At 37.7% G+C, this 22,475-nt stretch overlaps 1 protein-coding gene across 10 annotated transcripts in view; it reads left to right on the forward strand.

Annotated features, from left to right (window-relative positions):
- The window catches only part of Elavl4 (ELAV like RNA binding protein 4), a 158,991-nt gene that overhangs the window by 55,520 nt on the left and 80,996 nt on the right, over nt 1–22,475 (forward strand). For 2 of the 10 annotated variants that reach the window (XM_045151050.1, XM_045151047.1), the window contains exon 1: nt 13,279–13,478. The exons of 1 other annotated variant lie outside the window; for it this stretch is intronic. Coding sequence is in view for 7 of the 9 variants with exons in the window: in XM_045151047.1 (XP_045006982.1) it covers nt 13,455–13,478 (24 nt within the window). In the remaining 2 variants the exon portion in view is untranslated. Of the gene's footprint in view, nt 1–12,464; nt 12,721–13,278; nt 13,479–22,475 lie in introns of those variants that run through there. 7 more of the 10 variants (XM_045151051.1, XM_045151049.1, XM_045151054.1 and 4 more) reach the window with 7 other exon arrangements.

The following is a 22,475-nucleotide window of genomic DNA, read 5'->3' on the forward strand; positions in this document are numbered from 1 at the left end:
TAAGGCCTGCTTTAAGGTTTGCTTCGTTTTACTCCAAGGTAGCTATGTACTAGCAGACAGTGAAGAACAAATTTCAGACAGGATTTTGTACAGTATTTGAGTATTGAAACCTTGAAGGTAAAAAGAATTTCAAAAACCTTGAACAAAATGGAAGTTTTAATGCCATGCATGACCTATGTGACATACATTTAGCATCACAGGGGTTTTGAAGGCCAGCAATACTTTCTGCAAGCAATCTCACACCACTAGCAATGTAAAAATAATCAAATGTTATAGCTATTTGATTATCCTATAATCCACTTTATAGATAATGAAGTAGGCAAGGTAAATATCAAATAATAAAATAGGTAAGGGGTTAAGTTGAAGTGTTCTTATTACTTTTAACTGTCCACAGAACCTTTTTCATGCAACAGTGTACAATCCTGATGGGTTTTAAGCACTGTGGGTTTAGCTATTCAGTCTTCTTAGAGGAAGTAAAAAATGAATAGTTGAACACTGATGTCATACATAAGTGTAATTTCTGTAATAATTCAGGGTTAATGGTGACTTCATTCAAATAAAAAATACATATTTAAGAACAATTTTAAAGTAGGACAAGAGGTGTTCTAGGAACTTAAAGTTTTTAGGAGGCCAGCATCATTATGTTTACTCCATGGTACCATAAAAGATATGTCTGTGGGGGTTGTACTAAAACTTCTGTTTAAAATCCTTACATAAACACTGCTCATCCTCATTAAAAATGGGAACCTTTTCAGGGAGGTATTTTGAACTTGAAGCTGATGTTACTAAGGGGTTGCTAAGGCAAATGAGCCACTCAGCACTAAGTGTAACTTCACACTTCTGTTTAGAAGTAGTAAAGTCATCTCCCCAGCTACAGAATCACAGAGGGGGAAACTAAGTGGAGACTTCTCTTCTTCACAACTATCTAGCACACCTCTCCTGATCCTTACATTTTCTGTACCTCTCATAGAGAAAGGAAGGGTATAAGAAGGTTTTAAAGATAAAGTAGGCTGATTAGCAGAGCAGTGTTCTTTTTTTTTAATTTAATTTATTAGTTTTCTTTTCAGCAAATACAGGCAGTTTGGTACCATTGTTTAGGCTCATCCATGATCTACCCCCTCCCAATGGTCCCTCTTTGTTGATGAAAATGGGTCGTGCATTGTGGAGTTAGCCCACAGTTATTGGTAAGATAAATGTCTCTGCATATCATGACCCAACATGTGACTCTGACATTCTTTCCGCCCCCTCTTCTGCAAAATTTCCCTGAGCCATGTTGGGTTCATTTTTGGTCTGCTTCAGTGCTGAGGTGTTGGGGGCCTCTGAGGCTCTGGCTTTCTGATTTGGTAGGAGTTGATTTTTCTCTGTGTTGGTCTCCTTGCCCTTTGTGCTGGTATCTGGTTCATCAGGAAAACATCACCCTTGCTTGTTTCGCCAATTATCCTTAGTTTCAGTCGGGCCCCTTTGGAGGTATGTTAGGGCAGCTCTCTCCTTAGGATCTGCATCTATCAGAAAAAGAGAAGCAGATTCTCCAACAGAGAATAAGTTAGCACCCGGAAAATTGAGATAACACTTTTTTGATAGAGAGTTTAATAGGTATAGGCCCTCTTGTACCCCATGATTGATGGTAGCTTGATATTGGAGAGTGGGCTTATGTTTGGGTATGGTTCTGACTTGTTTCCCAGCTCCAGCTATGGGTCTTGTACCACTGAGGGAATCAGTTAGCCAAATCAAGAGCAGTTGGTTCCCCATCATGGCTATGTGCCACTATTGCACTTGTGTGGTCATCACAACAGGTTATTTGTTGCTAATTAGGTTAGACCATGAGTTGCTTGGACAGATATTGGTCATTTCCCCCAGTCGCCAATGTAGCACCTTCTGGCACTAGACACGCTGACTGTCTGGGGACTGACTCTCTTCTGGCTTCCAGCCATGCTGTTCCATTTTACATGTCAGCTGCATATGGAGTCTTCAGCAATAGGGTCTTACCACTGGCCTTTGGTGGGTCATCAAGTACTCTGACAGAAGTCTGTCATTGTTTTGGGAAACCTTGTAAGTTTCTATGATCAAAAGCTCATTGTGGATGGTAGCCCCAAGCTGGTAGTGGGGGTTATAGGTCAGTGCCTACTAAGAAATTGAGGAAAAACATAACTAATATACAAGAGTTAGAGAGGAGTAATCTGGACCCAAACGGCAATGGTACCATAAAATTCTACTTCCTAAAAGGCAGACCAAATTGCTGAACCTTTACTAGACCCTTACAGGAAACACCTGAACCACAAGACACTGGAGAGGGTAGGATCAAGACTAACCTAAATCTTCTACATCTTCCCTCCCTCCCTCTCCCCTTCTCCCCTTTCTCTCTCTCCTCCCAGAGCAGGGTTCTTTAAAAGAGCATCCCTAATGAAGACACAGGGGAAGGGCCTGACCATCGAGAGAAAAGAAGTTGTGGGTTGCTGATCTAATGCTTCTGCTGCTGGCCAGGCTCAGTGATAATGATAATAATAATAATAATAATAATGGTAATAACCCTGCATTAAAAGTGAGTTAAGTGCTAGAGAGATGGATTTGTGGCTAAGGTGCTTGCCAGCAAAACCAAAGGACCCAGGTTTGATTCCCTAGGACCCACGAAAACCAGATGCACAAGGTGGCACATGCATCTGGAGTTCATTTGCAGTGGCTCAAGGCCCTGGTACACCCATTCTTTATATATATCTGCCTCTCTGTCTCTCTCAAATAAATAAATAATAAAAGTAACTTAATAAACAGAATTGTACATTAGGGCACAAAGTACCAAATAATTGTGCCCTAAACATCTGTTCAAAAGTTTGTTTAAAATCTTTGGAATCATGGGCTGGAGAGATGGCTTAGCAGTTAAGAGCTTGCCTTTGAAGCCTAAAGACCCCGGTTCGAGGTTCAATTCCCCAGGACCCACCTTAGCCAGATGCACAAGGAGGCACACACTTCTGGAGTTTGTTTGCAGTGGCTGGAAGCCCTGGTGCACCCATTCTCTCTCTCTCTCTCTCTCTCTCTCTCTCTCTCTCTCTCTCTCTCTCTCTCTCTCTTTCTCTGTTGGTCACTCTCAAATAAATAAATAATAAACAAAAAATTTTAAAAAATATTTTAAAATCTTTGGAATCAATACCTTGTGTTCAGGTACTGGTTCTTCTACATGTTGGCATTATAAGAAAATAATATACAATTTCTACCATGTAAGCACACAGTACAGCATAAAAGTGCTATGGACTATAATTCATCAAATACAATCTGTAATAGAATTGTTGTTAGATTACTGACATTTAGATTTATGTTCACAGTTGAATTTTTGATAAAATTAAAATATAATTTTAAAAAGACTAACTTCTTAAGGTTTTAGTAAATAATTCCATCCAAAGATCAGGATTTTCCTGATCTACTTGCATATGAGTGTTTTTTAAAAAGCTCACACTCAAATTAATAGTGGGCAAATTGTGATGCTTATAATTCTCATAGGGCAGGGCTCTATCAGAACCTGATGGCAGAATGCTGAAATTGCAGGCCAAAATGAGATTTTTTTCCTCTCTCCTGTTATTAATTCTTGTGCATGTCAGTAGATATCAAGGGCACGTTTGGAATGGTAGCTTTTAAGTATAAAATAGGTTAAATTTAACTTAATTTAATTTAAATTTCATTATATCTACACTTTTCTATATAAAACACTTTTTTATAGTAAAAGAATATACACTGAGATTGGGCATATGTGATTTTCCTAAGAAAGCCACTTAAATGTCCTAAGCTTTTGTTTCTTTATTGGAAACCTTAGAATTGTGCGATTTAATAAGATTTATAGGCAAAGCCTCATGCAGTGTTTGACATGCTGTAGATGCTCAGTTATTATTGATTTGTGTTGCTTTTATAAGAGCACTTACTATAGGAAGGTCTGTCCTCATAGTCATTATATCACTATTCCTCCATTTATAACCAGAAAACCACATGAAATCAGTTAGAACAGAGTCAGAGGTCTAGCTGGAATCAGAGAGCTGTTAATGTCCTTTTTCAGCCCTCTACCCCTACCTTTGTTTTTATACAAAATATATTAGCTTTAATGGCCAAGTTCCCTAATTCTTGAAAACTAGCCTCAGATGCTATCCCTGTTATTCCACATGACATCCTCACCATTGACTACAGAACCACATTTGATGCTACTCATGCAAATTCTTTCTTACCTTTAGTACTCGTGCATTATTAAAAAAAGTTCCTTTCCAACAGATTCCAGGCTTCTTAAAGGTAGAGACTGTATTTATGACTTATATTTACTTTACTTCTTCACACCAAGAATTTAGCACTAAACTTTACCCCCAGCATTAAATAAATGTTTATCTGCAGCAAATTTTTATTTTTCATTAGAACTGGACTATGCCATTTAACCTTTGTTAGTACCATCTTATTATTCTCTAACCATTTTGAGAGCCTTTACATGATGTCTTCCTTAGCATGACTGAATTCTCTTTGTACTAGTACTAGTTTGTCCACTCTCACTCTCTACATTATTAATACTACCTTCCATGTAAAGTACTGCCTCCACCAAACCTGTATCTGTTTTAATCCTGGCAACAAACTTTAAGCAAAGTATTATGCCCATTTCACCAATAAAAGAACTCAGTTTAGGCTCTCATTTTGCCCTAGAAAATTGTTAAATGAAAGCCAGGCATGGTGGTGCACACCTTTAATCCCAGCGCTTGGGAGGCTGAGGTAGGAGGATCACCTTGAGTTTGAGGCCACTCTGAGACTACATAGTGAATTCCAGGTCAGCCTGAGCTAGAGTGAGACCCTACCTCAAAAAGCCAAAAAAAATTTAAAAAATAAAATAAAATAAAAAATTTTTAAAAAAGAAAATTGTTAAGTGAGCCTTAGTTTGTTTTGCTTGAATGGAATGGGCCTTTGGGGTAGTAAATCGGGTGATGATGAATGAGATTGTTGATCTTCACTCGTTCTCTATAGCTGAGTGCTACCTGGAAATGAGAATATAGCAATTAACTCAACCAATGTTTGTTAGCAAGGAGTCTTGCCAGATTTGAAAGGCTAAGAAGAGTTGGTCTTGGGAGTTATTCAAGTACTCATTGTGTCCTTTAGGATTTTTTTTTTTTTTTTTTTTTTTTGCCTTCTAGCCTTAGTCCTCTATATTCCACCCATTCCAAATTTACAGTATGATCATAAAGACAGACTAAATGAGACATCTGGAGACAATACCCAGTTAAAAGCACATTACAGGGTTGGAGATATTGCTCAGTGGTTAAGGCACTTGCCTGTAAAGCCTAATGACTCAGTACCCACATAAAGCCAGATGCATAAAGTGGCACATGCACCTGGAGTTCATTTGCAGTGGCTGGAGGGTGTTCCCTCCGTCTGCCTTTCTTCTGTCATACTCTTTCTTCTTGAAAATAATAAAGAGTATTTTTTTAAATTTTATTTAAAAAAACATGTTACAAAGAAATTGGTTGGTCTTTTCAGTTGAGGAAAACTGAACATGCCTTGCACCCCTTTTTTTCTTTATCTTCCTGACTATGCCTGTCTTTCACATTTGTTCAGCAGGTATTTTAATTTACTAAGAATATTACTCTATGATGTAGTGGAGGAGAGATCTTACTTTTAGACAAGGAAGGCAACTTTCTAGAAACATGTTTAGATTTAACAACTGCCACTACCATGGTGTTGTGTGGCATTGTGCTTGCCAGGCCTAGTGTATATATTAAACTCCTAGTAACACATGTTTTATTCCCATTTCACAAGCCTATTCTTTCTTCTTGCCCTCCCTTTCCCTCCTTATCTCTAGTCTGTCACCTTTCCTTCTCCTTGTTCTCTTTCCCTTTTCCTATAGATGTAACTTCTTTGTCTGTTATATAACACATATATTCCTTTAAGTATAGTTACAGAATGATCAATGAGTCCGGATTTTTTTTTTTTGACCTTATACTGAGCTATTTTCAAAACTGTATTAAACTGATTAAATATTATATCCTTTAAAAGTATAAATAGTTACTCCATACTTCATCTGAGCTGTGTGCTTAAGGATTTTTAAATTTTTATATTTAGGCCAGGGTTTTGTTGCATTGTTTTTGTCTTATTTTTAGTAGAGCTCTTTTGAACTAATAATAAAAGGCCTTAAATCCTCTAATACAGGGATCTTCAAAAATCTCTGTTTGTTTTTACATTGGCCCTGCAGAGTTTGCATGCAATGGATAAAGAATGTATCAGTGAGAAGTTAGTTACTACACCTAAATTAAATTGCTTGGGTAAATGTGTAGGTGCTTTTTTTGAGAATTTTGTAAGTAAAGCTGCTATCTTGTTTGTTACATTTCTCTTTGTAAGAAAGACATTCTGTTACTTTAAGAGTAAAGTCAAAGGCACCTATGAAAAGACAAATGGACATTGTTTTTGCATTTAAGCTTGCTTTCAGCATAAAAATTAAGCAAGTGGGAGAGCAAGTGTGAATCAATTCATGGAGCAGTTGACCTGCAGAGGGGAAAATTCAACAATTCAAGTCAACTAGACTTGCATTTGTCACATTTCCTCATTCAGTTCTTTCTCTCAATGTGTAGTACTTGTACTACTTAGTGAAGGACAAAGGCATGAAACAGAATTTATCTCTCTGAGAGGACATGAGGCAGTGAATTTTCAATCCTCCTCAAGACTCTGTGTCAGCCTGGTGCATCTTTCTTCCCATTGTGCTATGTTTACATTTCTCTGTAAAATTGAGTTAATTTTTCTACAGAAAAAACATAAGACAAAAATTAACACCACAATTCAACAAAAGAAAATTAAGATACACATTTTATCTGAGCTCTTTTTTTTTATTATTATTATTTATTTATTTGAGAGCGACAGACACAGAGAGAAAGACAGATCGAGGGGGGGAGAGAGAATGGGCGCGCCAGGGCTTCCAGCCTCTGCAAACGAACTCCAGACGCGTGCGCCCCCTTGTGCATCTGGCTAACGTGGGACCTGGGGAACAGAGCCTCGAACTGGGGTCCTTAGGCTTCACAGGCAAGCGCTTAACTGCTAAGCCATCTCTCCAGCCCTTATCTGAGCTCTTAAATACAGTATACCATTGTCAGGGCAGACTGATTTATATTTTCTATAGAGAAATATTAGTACTTAGATTTATTTTAAAAGAAAAAGGGGGAAGGATAAAAGGAATTTGAGCCACAGGAAAATGTCAGGTCACAGTTACTGGTGATGCTATTTAACTGTTATGCCATAATCATATTAGGGTAGCACACTTGGAATCCCTGATTTCTCCATGACAATGAAAAAGAACCAGGAATTATCTAGTTGTGTGTGTGTGTGTGTGTGTGTGTGTGTGTGTGTGTGTGTTCAGTATACCTTGCCTCCCATTTTGCTAATTCAATTGAGGGGCCAGAAGAGGTAATCTACACAGCCAAAACAGGAGAGATAGGACCTCTGCAGCTGTGCTCAGCAGGGACTGGTGTGAGAGAGGCATAATCTGACTTGTAGTTTTCTGTGTTGCACGTGAATGCTCTGGAACTGCCCTAATTGACTGAAAATGAGCCCAGCTACAGTCATATGGAACAGGTCTGTTTAGCCACATTTCTGGGTAGCATGGCAGATGGTAAACCGTCAATGGGTGGTATTGATTGGCTGGATTTGCCTTAAGGGTAACAAGAGTATTGGTTCTTTAAAACCTGTTTCATCTTACTTCCTTTGTACAGCTATATACAGTAATAGTTTTCTCTTCTCACCACCTCCCCACCCCCACCAGGCCTCCTGGAATCTTCTTTTTCCTTTTTCAAATCAAGAGTCTTCCTTGATAATCAAGATAGAGAGGTTACCGTGAGATAAACACTCTTTAAATTATCACCAAGGCAAGAAAATTTTAGAATATTTTATTTACGAGGCTGATTACATTTTAATGTTTGAAGAAAGTGACATTTTTTAATTAGTGTTTAAGACATATGGTGAGTGTACAAATTAGCTTATTTCATACAACCAGAATTTGATGAGATCAACTCCTCCTTCTCACTCCCCAGTTAAAAATTGTCACTTGAAACTTAATCTATACGATGAGGTTAAATGGTATTAAATGATGCAGACTTGACTTAGAGATAAAGAAGACAGTCCCTGTTGTGTGTAGCTCAGTGCTGCCTGGGTGGACTAGAAACATACTGCTGTCACCATCTGTGTTTGCAAGAGATGTGGAAGTCTACAGCTTTAATTTTTTCCAGTCAAGAAAATAAAATCCCAGATATTGGTGTATGTCGATTTCTGTTTGAGATCCAGGGGTACATGGAATGGTTCATATATGCTTCATAAGAAATGTGATTCTACTTCAGGCCATCTAACAATGTACATGATATAATTTTTGTTCAGAATGTTCTACATCTTGATATAGAACACCCCCCTCTCTGTTACTTGGAGTTTTTAACTTGGGAAATTCTCTTTATATTGGCAGAGGAGCAGATTAATTAGAATAGAGTGGCTCAAAGGAAATGCCAAGTTAGTTTCATATCTAAAATAATGTCCAACAGAAAAGTTCTACATCAAGGCATATCTTAACTGAAAAGAACAGCCTTAGGTAGAGATATGTAATTGTTTTGCTCTTATGGTTGTTTACAACTTTCTTATAATTGATTTTAAAAGTAAGATTTTGTTTTTGTTTTTGCTTTGTTTTTGGTTATTTGCTGTCAGTAGAGAGTATATCAAATAAACCTACTGTTTACTCAAAAGGAAAGTTGCCCCTTTTGGCTCCATTGTGTGTTTCATCTGCATGGCATGCACCTTTCTACAGCTGACTTCCTTCATGTGTGAACACTTCTCTCATTTTGCTAAGAGAAAATAATTATCACAGAGCTTTTGGTTTTCTCCTACCTCCAGATAAATTGAATTTTTCTTGCTCATCCTTTACTAAATGCAACAAAATTTGATGTTTTATTTTTCATAGTTCTTATTATAATTTCTTAGTGGTAGTTTTTTGTGCTTTGTTTCTTTGATTTACATTAGGAGGAATTTTATTTATTTACATGGACAAGATGTAGCCAGAGACCATCTTGATGGTTAGGATCTGACATTGCTCATGTCACATCCTCTATCCAAAAGCTATTGCAAAAGAATTTTGAGAGAGAAAGAGAGAGAGAGAAACACACAAAATCTTTTAAGATGGTTCATTTGAATCTGTGCACTCTACCCACCTGGTGGTTACATAGTGAACTGTTAAAGAGTAGTTTAAACACCAGCCATGTTTGGGGCAGGCTGCTCTTGCAAAGAGAGCAGCAGTACCTGTATCAGGGATCTAAGGTGTATGAGATAAGGAGAAAATTCAGCTCACTGACTACAGGTTTTAATGTGCAAACTCTAGGGAAATAATATATTGACTGTTCCGTGGTGTGCCAGAAAATTGAAGAACCCTTTGCAGACGGAGTGCTTTGCAAAGGATTCTATCTGTTTCTCTTAAAACAAAATCTGTGGCAAGATGTTTGAAATCAGCAGGACGCTTAATGCTGCTTTGTTAAATAATGAGGTAATATTTTGTCACTTTTTCCTGGGCAGCATCTGTTTATCCACCACCACCCCCCCTTTTATTTTTTCTTATGTTCATAAAGTATTCTTTTTTTTCTCTTTCTCCCCTTCATAGAAGTCAGGAAAATACAATTCACGCTACCATTTCTGTTTCTTGCTTTCAGTGCTTTTGGAGAATTTGGTTGTCCTTTTTTTTTCTTTGCAGTTTCAGCTGGCTGCTGTTTCCTAGCCCATTGTGCCACGTAAGGCTTCTCCACTGCGCGGAGTAGGTAGTTATTAACGCTGAATTGGCTTCTGGTACAGTCCATCTGGACTCTGTGTGGGAAAGCTGGCTGCCGGCGACTGATGCTGAGATATCTGCAACCTTTGGGATGTGTACTTGGTGGCGAGGGGCTGATTGATATGAGATTACTTCTTTTAAGGGAAATTGTTATTAATGAGTCAAGAAACTGCTCATTTATGGTAAGAGCGATACAGCAACACTGGCAGCCCCACAGTGCTGGGATATCATTCTTAGGTTGCCTTAGCTGCTGAAGTGAGACAAGTTTCTTTCTGTGGTGGTAGAGGATTGTGGAAGAAAAAAAATATGCATGACTGGGAGACTCGCCTGCCTGATTCTAGAGATAATATATTGAGAATCTGTTGCTTTACAAATGTCACAGCGCTGCTTTAGTGGTCAGCCCCTCACTCTGAAAGATGAATGGTACTATTGGAAAAGCGATCATAAGGTTGACTTTTCCCCACAATAGAATTCTGCCTTTGTCTTTAGAGAAAAGGCCTCTGAGGACATTTGTGCATTTGTTTGAGGATTCCTTTGAAAGACTCTAAAGTGGAGGTTTTTGCAGAAGTGATCAATATACAAAGTGCATGGATTTGTTAGCAAAACCAGCTAATTGTTTATACTATAATATATAGTTACTATTTCAGAAAAGTGGCCAGAATATCTTTTGATACACCTGATGTTAATGTGTGGCTCAATAGGTGTGCTGAGGTTAATATGGATGAGTGAAAAGAGGTTTTATTCTTTAATTCAATTTCTTATTATCTACAAAGAAATGCCAAGTATATATTTTGTTTTAAGTTTTTTAAGTGTTTTTATCTGCATGCTTATTAGCCTTGTGTTGGTATTAGTAAGGTCATACTCAAAAGTGTCTGTTGTTGATTTGGGACACATGCACCTAGCCTGTGTACATGTGCTGAGCCATGTAAACTGTGAATTCATCCCTTGAACATAGTTCAGCAAATCCTAGGGTGCAGTCGTCACCCACAGGACTCAGACAGCTGCTAACAAATTATTTTAAAAGTTTACTTCATTCAATATTGTTCCTCTTGAAAGGTTTCACATAGTTTTTAGCATTTCTGACTTTTCTTTTTCATGTAGTTTCATTTCTAATAGCTGACTTAGTTATATTTAAATATAGTAATTTATATAATATACCCAATATACATTATTGTGTGGTGTATCTCTATTTTTACAATGTGTATATGTATTTTTATGTTGTGTATTTGTTTTTAATCATATCTTAGAGAAAATACTTTTAATCTTTTAAAATGTAATATTTTCTTCTTTTCTCATAATATTTTATAAACCCATTTACTCTTGGGCTTTAAAGCCCAGAAATGTAACATATTTTTGGCCTGTATTTCTCTTCTTCCTAGTCCTATCTCAGTGTCAACTCCAGCCAAAGATAAAGACTATGTTGAGTTTTGCCTTTTGTAACATTTGCTACCTCTGTGCAGTTATTGAAAAACAAATGAATTAAATTATGTGTTAAATACATAAGAACGTTAGCCTTTTGCTAAAATGTGAGGCATAAACTTCTCAAGGCAGCCACTTTAAAACCACAAACTAGAACAAAAAAAAATCTGAAACTGAAATCTTGGTAGCATAGGGGTTATGAAACGTATAGCATATGCAGACAAAGTATATAGATCAAAACACACAGGCTAAATGTCTCTTTGTACATCTCGTAGAAGACCAAAGGTTGGGGGGCAGGAGGTGTCCTTATTCAGTAAAGCAATGTGAGTGCTCTTCACGGGTAACTAAAGGAAGCTGTTTGATTTCAGAAGCACGTTTTTGTCTTCATAATGGTAAGGAAAGCAAAAGGGAATATGTTTCAGACAATATTTAAAAATTCAGATCATTCCCCTATCAAAGTTGAGAAATAAATTAATTTAAATAAATCATTCATCGTTTTCTGTTTTGAAAAGCTCAGGCAAACAGAAAGGTAGAGGCTGACAGCTGCCCTTCTTTTCTTTTATGTTTATTAGGAAATAGTTTTCTGAGGCAAACTTGTATAAACCTTGTTCACAGAGCAAACATAATCTAAACTTGCATGCTTCTGAAATGTTTGTCATGTTAGCTACAAATGAAGCATTGCTTCCAAAAGAATCAGCAATTTGGGAAATAATAAAGTTAAAATATAGAAATATTATCGCATTAAAGTGCTTTTGTTGTATGTTTAAGCCTAGAGGCACATCATTAAATATGCATTTCACTAGAAAGCAACTGTCAAGAAAGATAAGGTGGTTGAAAGTATTCTGCACTGGAAAAGCCCTCTGTCAGAGGGATGGGATTGTGTATCCCCAGGACAGGGAAAAGGAGACACTCCCACGGTTGAGGTTTGTAGTCCTCCACTGACCTGCAGTTGTTACAGTACTTTTCAGCTGGTGGGGGAGGTAAAAGGTAAAAATACAAGTATGGCTGTTGTTGCTTCAGCCGGGCTTTAATTACCAGACACAAGAAGCAGTTCAGAAATCTGGTCTCTGTTGTTGTAGAGGTCACCAAATCATTAACATCGTCAATCTGGCAGTAGCTAATTTAAATAGCACCTGATGTTGCAACGCCTCTCTTCGTTTCCCCAGCCAATCAGATTCTGGCTTCAGCTGACAGATGGTCCCATAAATGGATGTAAAAAGAGGAAGCTTCGAGCCAATTTCAGCAAGGCTCTGTTCAGTTGTTCTTATCTACATCCTAGAATCGGGGGTTTCAGCTCACTGCTCCTTTTCTTTATTATTTTTTTCTTTCTCTTCCCCCACCCCTTCCCAATAATTGATTTACTTTACAGTCATCCACACTGTATTTTTGTGGATCTTTAAATATATGTAACAGTAGTAGTCATTTAAAACTACATTCTGAAATCTTTGCAAATTTTAAGAGAAGAGTCGAAGCTCTGCGAGACCCAATATTTGCCAATAAGAATGGTTATGGTAGGTATGACTAGATTTATAATCTGTTGTTTGTGTTTCTGGAGGGAATAGAAGCATCCACACCTTGGCCAGTCTTATGCTTGCACATGAGTTTAGTTCTCTGCTGTTGTTTTGTTCCTACATTTACTATATCTTTTGTGTAGAGTGCGGGTAGGTCCTTTTATTGAAAAGCAGTGTGGAGCTAGACTGTGATTTTTAACAGGTCGTTGTCCGTTTTCCCTTCAACATAAAAACGGAGGGTGGGGGTGGGATGAAATAATTACTGGTTTGTTGAAAGAGATTATATTACTTGAGATCATCATGGGCAAAAGAAAGGATTGCTTTCTGTAAGAAAGAAGGGGTTTGCCTACGTGCCTGTGTTTTTGTGGGGTTTAGGGTGGATGCAGCGGGGTTCGGAATCTCTCCATTTCCCTGCTGGAAATTTAAACCTCAAGAGGCAGCTCCTGCAGCTGAACATGAAGATGGGCAGTTGTATTTTGGGGACTGCGCAGTGAAAAACGGCAGAGAGTGATTTATTTGGGCTTCAGTAAATGCTGCATCTTGTATTTCAAAGAGTTTCCTGTCATGACCTCATAAAAAAGAGGAGGCGGCTTGTATGTGTAGCAGTGCCTGGCGTGTCGAGTTGTTGCTTCCTTCTCTGGGCAGCAGCTCTGTAAGAAGGAATGTCAGCTTTTACATAACGCTCCTTTCCGCTTTTGACACACTGTGTGAGGGTCCATCTTCTTCTATCACAGATGGAGTGGAATGGCTTGAAGATGGTAAGTGAAAAGAGGAAGGCAGCTTGGAGGTTCCAGCAGTGTGTGTGTGTGTGTGTGTGTGTGTGTGTGTGTGTGTGTGTGTAAGGATGGTGGACTGCATTGTAAATCACTGTTCTGTGTGCGCGTGGCGGGGGTGGGGGGTGCGGGTGTGGGAGTGTGTGTATTTGTTAGTATTTCTTTTCTAAAAAAAAAAAAAAAAAACAGAATCTACCTCCAAGTGTAATAATGCCACTGCACACACACAAGACACACATGCTGCCTCTTCCACCAAACACATTTTTAGGCAAGCGAGGTTCATGTTTTTTTTTTTTTTTTCTTTTACAATCACAATGTCACCATCACTGTTGGCTGGAGTGTACTCTGCCTCTATGAGCCTTTGACCAAATTACATGACTGTTAAAGTTAACGGCACATTTCTTTTTCAGTCTCATGCTTGGAGTGATGGGGAAGGCTGGGAGTGAGGGGTGGAGGAGGTAAGAATCAGTACCAGCAGATGCAATTGTAAAACAGGACTTTTGGATATGGAAGGGGAAGTGGAAAACCTTTCTGCTGAAGTAGTAAATCTATTTTTAGCATCATCTTTTGCTGAAAAAAGAAGCAGGGAAACTCCTTGAGTTCTGCTCCTGTCACCTAGTGTTGACCCTGAAGATAGGACACAAATGATCAGATCCCACGAGGGCCCACTTTGACTTTGTTTGAATTTTCACCAGCAATAGCTTCCAGGGGATTTCGGACTGCAAAGTGGGGGAGGCAATGAATTCATATCCATCTTACTTATTTTTCACTAGAGAAGCCTGAGGAGGACTTTTCGCTCTGCATAGATGTTATAACAAAGCTGTGGTCTTTTCTCCATTCTTAAAGGATTGCCTTTGTCTGACTGCTTGTTTTGATGGGTGTAAAACAAATAAGATTAGACCGAGCAGCCCAACTGAAAGCGATAGCTGGGAGGAAAACCCAATGAAAGGTTGCCGGGGAAACGAACAGAGGAGAAGCTGAGTAGGGAGCAGGTGGCTATCATGAGAACACACTGCAAACAGTGTAAAAAGGGCGGGGGGGGGGGGTTGGTACAGGACCTTGATTATCTTTGCTGTTCTTTGTGGCCAGCCCAACTTTAATTATTCTTCATAAATAGGTGTTAATTACATTTCTAACTCTGGTTTATACTGATTTTTAAAAATCCATTTTTAAGCATCTGTTCCATCTCCCCTGTCTTTCTTTTTGTTTGTTTGTTTAAAAAAATAACAGAGAGAAGGAGAGGGGGAAGGGAGAATAAAGAATCAATCCCTCTCCCTCTCTCTCTCTCTCTCTCTCTCTCTCTCTCTCTCTCTCTCTCTCCCCTTTCCCTTTTCCCTGCTGTGAAATTGTACATGCAAAAATTGCAAGGAATCCTATGAGGCCATTTGAAAAAAATGTAAATTATATTGAATGAAGTTGATGGAAGCATAATAGTGAACTCCCACAGCTGATAGGTTCTGTAAACGATTTCTTAGAAATTTCCAGCAAATATTCATAGGAAAAAAATATACATAGAACAGATTTACTCTAAGCAATGATTTTGTGTTAGGTGATACTGGTATTTTTACTAAATGTGTTGATGCTTGTAGTTCTGAAGAGTTCATTGTATCTCTTATTTTATATCCTGAGTATAAATTTATTTAGAACATGATAAATGAGCCTTTTGCTATCCTACACTTCTCATGCCTTCAGCCGCAGGATTCACCAGGCTGTACTCTAATAATCAGTTATTTTTTATTTGACATTTGTCTTGACACAAACTGGGTGAAAAGTGGCTTCTTTTGTGTGTGTGTGTGTGTGTGTGTGTGTGTGTGTGTGTGTGTCTGAAAGTCTGGCCCCATGTGTGCACTGGGTGACAGCATCTCTCTCTTAGAATGCTTTACTAGTTGTATCTTTTTCCCAGGGATGGTGGGTACCAGAAGGACTAAAAGATGTACTATTTGGGTGAATAGGAGGTAATGTAAAAACAAAAAAATGATCAGTTACAGTTTCTTCTTTGGAGACGATATAAATACATAATCAGGTAGCTAATTTGAAGGCCAAAAATGAAAGACTGAAACAAATACTGAAACACATTGAAATGTTAGAAAACATAATTGCCTATATTGAAAATACTCTTAAATTTTATTCTCCCCATTACAAATATCCACCACAGGCCCCCACCACCATTCTTTTTTCCTTTGAAGGTGCTTCTTATTGTTTTGTCTTGTTATTGGGAGGTGTCATTGGCTCCTAAGGTAAAAATAAAATTACATTTTTGTTCCATCTTGACTTTTTCTCTCATATTTTGGGAGCATACATCTATGTCACCTTTGAAAATAGAATCAATTTTTATTATCTCTAATAGTTTTATTTTATATTTTCTGAGTTTTCTGTCAGTCTTTAGTTAGGGAAAACATAATTTCATAGGAAGCATCATCTTTGCTTGGGTTGTGAAAAAAAAAAAGGCACGTGGTTCTGCTGCTGACCTTTCTCACTTCTTTGTTTTAAACAAATATTAATGCTGCTACCTACATGTGGAGGTGTGCTTTGACAGGAGTACAAGGCTGAGTGTGCATTGACTAAGAAGTGAAAATCTGGAAATATGGCTGAACATTGCTATTCTAATGATCAGAGTATCTGTGTTCCTCATAGTAATCTAATGGCTGAATCATTTAATACTTAATTTTTGGAAGACTTGACTGAACAGATGTGGAAAAGTAGCTGAAATTACTTTGAGAATTATTTATTTAGAGGGTCATTTTACTATCTCATTAAAAAAACTAACAAATCACTTACCCATTCATTTAGACCTTAGTCCCATTCATTACTAATTGCCTTTATTTATTCAAGTCATTCTCATGGCCAGATATGAATGGCCTGGCTGTGTTTGATTGTTTACTCAACATCTTAAAACTTTGTCTCTTCTTATCGTCTTTCCTTGATCCTTTGAATAGTAGGGTTATTTTTTCCTAATGAGAGGAAGGTCAGATTGTTGTGAGGTAAATGTAGTAGTAAAATACTCTTTTAAAAAAGAAAGAAAATGAACTATGTATGTGCATTTTATTTCCAAATACAGTCCTGCAAAAAAAAAAAAACTGCTTAGACTTCAGATATTAATTTAGAATTCCTATTAAGAATAATTTGTTTAAAATTTCAAATTCAGCAATAATCACATGAATGGTGCTGTGCAATGCACACACACACGTGTGTGTGTGTGTGTGTGTGTGTGTGTGTGTGTGTGTGTGTTTTCAGTGTCTCTAAAAGGATTTGTGGTTGAGCCGAGGTATTTTTCTCAAGTTAAGAGTCACTATGAACAATAAAAGAGTTTCCTCAGGGCAAATCCTTTTCATTGGTTTGGTTTCTTCCATTTATCTCCTTGTTGTGCTTGAATTCTCTTCCTACACATAGACAAAATACTGTCCTATCTATGCAGAGATATTCTGCTTCATTTAGGCCTTGGCATCTTCATTCCTTATTTTGATTTTAAAAAGAGTATAGCAAATTATCTATGTGCACCAAAGTAAGGAATGGTGGTCTTGATAGAGGTAATTATATATGCATAGAAGTGTTTTGGCCTGGACCAATTGCTTTTTCACTTCCAGTAATCTGCAGCCATCAGGACTTAATTGATATGCCTGGGCATTTAATATGTACATTTTTTTTTGGTGAGCTGGCCAGCGAATGCTAGACATATGAGTATGCGCTGGCGAATGCTGCAATGCAGTGTTTTCCCAATGTCATTGGAGTTTGGGGAGGTATGAAGGGACATGGAGAGTCTCAAGCTTCTTTCTTACTCTCTTCCAACCATCAGGCCATGTTGCATAGTATCAGCCAATTCTTTTTGAAGTGAAGTCAACCTTTTATTACTGTCTATCAATTCCTTCATCCACTTGATGAAAATGTGGAAAAAATGTGTGTGAACGAGAGACCGTGTGTATCAGTGTATGCTTTTCTGAATTCCTGAACCTATCTTAGGCTTTCCTCATTTAGTGTTAACCTAATGTGTATATGAACATACTTCTAAGTACATGTGCATCTATGAAATGCAAAGGAAACCAAAGAGGGTTGCTTTCCATAAGTAGTTCTTCTTCATGCACTATTACAGTTCTCTTATTAGAAAAGCATGAAATTTCAAATCGCCATCAAAAATGATATCTAAAGCCTGCGGATTTTTATTAATGATCAGATACCTTCTTCGCCATCCACTTAAAGAACTATAAATGAGCAAATTCTTGACAATGTTTATGAGCTAAAAGTGCCCTTTCAATCAAGGGCTAGAGTAAGCTGTTCTTATTTGAGGGTGTTTGAATATAATCTTACTATTGGTAATAATAACAGCAACAAGGAAGAGGAGGAGGTAAAGTGTCTGTGTTAGCATCCTGGGCTTTGTTTTTGAAGTTTTTGTGAGTATCTATTGTGCATGTGTATTTAGGGTCATCCCTGGGTTTTAAAGCCTTAGGATATTTAAGGGTAGAAGACTTTTATAGATCAGTAGCTTCCTAGAGTAAAAATAGGCAGAGAGTTGGGGGTGGGAGTGATCTGTTGGTAGGTGGGTAGGTGAGAGTTGTCATAAGCAGTGATTATTTGTCTAAGCAGGAAAAGGAGGATAGGGGTGCCAACATGTGGAGCTGCACCTTTCTGGGACAGAAGATAAGGAATGATGGTTTTGAACTGTTGCAGTGCAGGATGCCCTAGAGTTTATCAGGACCTTAACTTTTCAGGTTCAATACTTCCTTGCTTGCTTGTTCACACCTTTAATTATACCCAGTTTGAGATGCTAGCTGGGGGCACAGAGCTGTTTGCTATTTACTTCATTAGGTATTCAAGCAGTGTGTTCACAGTAGCTTTGGAGCTACCATGTTAGGAATCGAGTACTTTGGAAATGAAATTGTTACAAGAAGGCAAAAATAAGAAAAGGCAGACAGCCAGCTAGCTTCATGTGGACATTCTCTCTGCTTAGTGGTCATGCTTATGGTGTTCCTTGTATATTCATTAAGTAATGCATATAAAAACAGTATATAATTGGCTCTCTTTCTTCCCTTCATCTTAATCCCTGATATCTGAAATATTGCCTTTAATCAGACCATTTTAAGACTGACCAGTCATGTTTTGGAAAGGTCATTACTGTGATCCATGTAGCTAACACCAGAGATATTTTCCCTCTCCGTAAGAAACCATCTCTAAAAGGGTAAAAAATAATGCTGAGGAATCCTTAAATAAATGTTGGTTAAGGAAGCAGCAAAAATAATGAAGAAATAAGGTTAGTGCAGTTTTGCTTATGTTTTTGTTTATGGAAACCCCTTCTTTCTAACCCCAAAAATAAAATGTAAAACTAGACTATAAGATTTTTAATGAAAAAAATTGATATGGCATGGGTTTTCCCTGAAAATAACTTCCTTTAGACTTTTGGTTTGAAAAAGACCTTTTAATCTTAGTTCAAATTTTCAATTATTCATGTTAACCCATAAAAATGTTACTTTATTTTTATAGGAAGCTTAGTTCTTTTTTTCAGAACATAAAGAAGCAGAGAAATAAATTCCAGCCAAGATGGCGAATTCTGAAAAGGCACCACATCACGGAGGTTTCCTCTGCCTGCACTTTGCAGCACGGAGCCCTTCCCAGCCTCTGTGAGTCAGTTATCCTGTGTTGTCTCCTCATGGAACAACCACCCCTCAGAATTGTTTTGCCAACAGTGCTATAGTAGGATTGCTTGTCATTCATTGCTTGAAGATGTGTTTGCTGAGGGCTTGCTTACTATCCATGTTTCTTTGGGACAAGTAATTCAAGGTTGTCTCTTCTTTTTCTTTCAATATTGACCAATAAATATGGAGAATGCATCTCCATACTTGCTAATAAAGCAGAGGTGAAAAGTTATAAGGTTGCATATACCCTTGCATTTGTTACAAATTATGAGGAAAAGTCCATTGGAACATTCAAGTTGGGTATCGCTGCTTTCCCCTTGCTAAAACAACTCCAAAAGACAGAAATAAAAGATCTTCTGAACATTTTTTGTCTGTAAGGTTCCAGATGTTTACTTTTAGGAAGTAGTCATTTAGACAGTTGGAAGGAGTATGTCTTTCAGCCAGATGCCTGCAAAACTTGTCTAGAACCTGCTCATTTTACAGAATTATGAATGCCTTGCTTCTGACATCCATGTTTCTTAAATATTTTTCTTTTTTTAAAGTTTTATTTATTTATTTGACAGGGAAAGAGGGAGGGGGGAGGGAGACAATGGGCATGCCAAAGCCTCCAGCCACTGCAAACAAACTTCAGATGTGTGCGCCCTCTTGTGCATCTGGCTAACATGGGTCCCGGGGAATCGAACCTGAGACCTTTGGCTTTGCAGGCAAATGCCTTAACCGCTAAGCCATCCCTCTAGCCCCTAAATATTTTTCTTGAGATAGGGTCTCATAATATGTTACCTAGGTTGGTTTCAAAGTATTGGACCGACGTGATCCTCCCACCTCAGCCTCCAGAGTATCCAGGACTCTTGGTGTGTGTCACTCCAGCTGCCACAAATGCTTCTTTTAACACTTTTTCCAATATAACTGACCCTCCTGGCATACCCCTACACAAACTAGAAGTTTGCTATAGAACAGAAAGCACAGAGTTACTCATAAGACATATCTTGATATTGTCTAGATAGTAAGTAGAGAGTGTGTGTATGTGTGTGTGAGTGTGTGTATGTGTGTGTAGTCACTGATTCCCAGTGTGCACTGCACTGTTCTAGTAATGGCTTCTCAAATGGTCTGTATTAAAGTTTTGCTTTATAATTTGTACATGGAAAAAAACAGGCTAAGTTAACATTTTTTTTAGTATCCCTTTTGAAGATGCAGCAGTGGTAAATACAGCTCTAATGATAAACTCTCAGTGCATTTAAAAGTCTGTAGTGGAAAAGCTGAGCATTGCAGTCTTTGCTAATGAAACTTTCATCAGGAAACTGCTCACTTAAAATGGAGTCAATGACTAAGTCCCCACAAATTTGTGATTTTGACCAGATTTGACTCATCCTTTCTTATGTTTATTTTTTTTTGTAATATGGCCAGCCACATATACAAAATTGGGATAGCATACCTATCTTCAACATAAATTATCTCTGTTGTTGCACTGAGTACAAAATACAGTTTTCCTAAGTCCCGATTCTTACTGTAACATCAAAACAAAAGTGATAGTTATAAATAATATTGAGAAAGTTATCCTTGCAATAACTGTTCTCCAAAGAAAGTTTTGCATAAATGTACATTTATTATTCATGCTATTGGAAGGGAATCCTTAGCTTTTACTTTTTAATTTGGGCTAAAACATGTAAATTGTTTTTATTTTGAAATTGCTGTTTTAGGTGGCTTTGAGGGAGGATAAGTTTCTAGGTTGATTACATAAATTACCTCTATAATGTAAGAGGTTCCAATTTTGAAATAAACCTGGATATTGTGTTTAGGACTCAGAAGAACAATGTGCATATGGGGCTAAAATCATATTGTATTGGCCTATCCACATATATGAAAAATTGATTTCATTCCTACAGATGTCACTGTAAGTATTCTGTTGCCTGCACTAGCAAACCTCTGAATAGATTGTTATCATAAAAAACTAGAAAGTATACAGAACTCTAGAGTCAGGTGGCTATAAGTTGAGAGCCCTGACTTTTTCAATAAAGGACTGATAGTATTCAACTTTGTGAGCTTAATTTTCTCATCTTTGAAATTGGATGATAATATCTGACTCACAGGGTTTCTCTGAAGATCAGATCTTTAGCAGGATTTGAAGAAACCTCTCATACACAGGACTTGAACCCCAAAGATAGAGACCAGACCTCTTTTAGTCTGTCTTTCTGTCTTGGCAAAGGCGTTCCCCCAGGAAGAAGCCCATCTGCCCCTGCCAGATGTCCTGGGAAGTAATGTCACATGCCACCCTCACAGTCACCATCTTCTCCCAGCACTCAAGGGGTGGGGGGAATGACACATGGTGGTTCTTAATACAGAAAAGCCCTGGGTTCTTTCCTGGAATAGTTTGGATTTATAAAGTTTTCTGCGTCTTCCCATAGTTTTGCAGGACTTACCATGTTGTCCTTTGGAATTAGATTTTACTTTTAGTTTAGTCATCAAAAGAGAAAAAAGTTGACAGTATGATTTACTTAACCCAGTGCTATATTTTTTCACTTCAGAAAAGAACCTGTAAGAAAAATTTTAAGTCAACCAGAAAGAAAATAAAAATGGATTGAGCTTAATTCATATGATACAATTTTCCATCTAAAGTTTATAACTTGAGTTGTTTGATTTTTACCCAGAAATCAAATTTATTGTGGACCTATTTTTCCATTTCACCACATCAGCCTTTTCCTTATCTTCCTTGTTTTCCCAATGGGAAGAATTTTGAAGTTCTATTTCTTAAGGAGTTATGAAGAGGTTAAGGCAGAAAGTGAAAATGAGAGTTTTCTTACTGTCAGTTTTCTTTCTTCTGTTTGTTGGGGCAGGATGATGGATGGCTTTGGTACTGCAAACAGCTCTAGAAGTGATCTAATTGATTGATGAAGTATATAGTATGTGAACAGAATGCTATTCTATTTCTTACTTTCCTACTGAGAGAGTGAACAAGCAAGAGAGAGAATGCACAAAGGTGTGTGATTGTAGACTGTACGCACTAAGAAGTAGTACAGATCAGATGTTAGGCCAAACTTAATTTTGTACTTTTTACCCAAGTCTCTGAAGGGGTGAACAAATACACTAAATAAATAAATAAACCCACAAATTGTCCTAAGTTGGGACTCATTGCCATTACCAGGGAGGATGGAAAAATAATACAAGTAGTTCCTGAAGTGGTTCAAGACTTACACTAAAAACATAATTCTTTGAACATTGCTTTAATGTCACAGATTTTGAATTTTACTTTATATGATCTTAGGAGGTTTAATCTTTAGAACCCAGGGAAAAAGTTATAAATTGAGCTGATCCTCCCAAGTGCCATTTTGCAGGCCTTGTGCTTTTCTTAAAAATAAAAAAG

The sequence above is a fragment of the Jaculus jaculus genome, chromosome 5 (genome assembly GCF_020740685.1).
Source record: "Jaculus jaculus isolate mJacJac1 chromosome 5, mJacJac1.mat.Y.cur, whole genome shotgun sequence".
Taxonomy (NCBI): Eukaryota; Metazoa; Chordata; class Mammalia; order Rodentia; family Dipodidae; genus Jaculus; species Jaculus jaculus.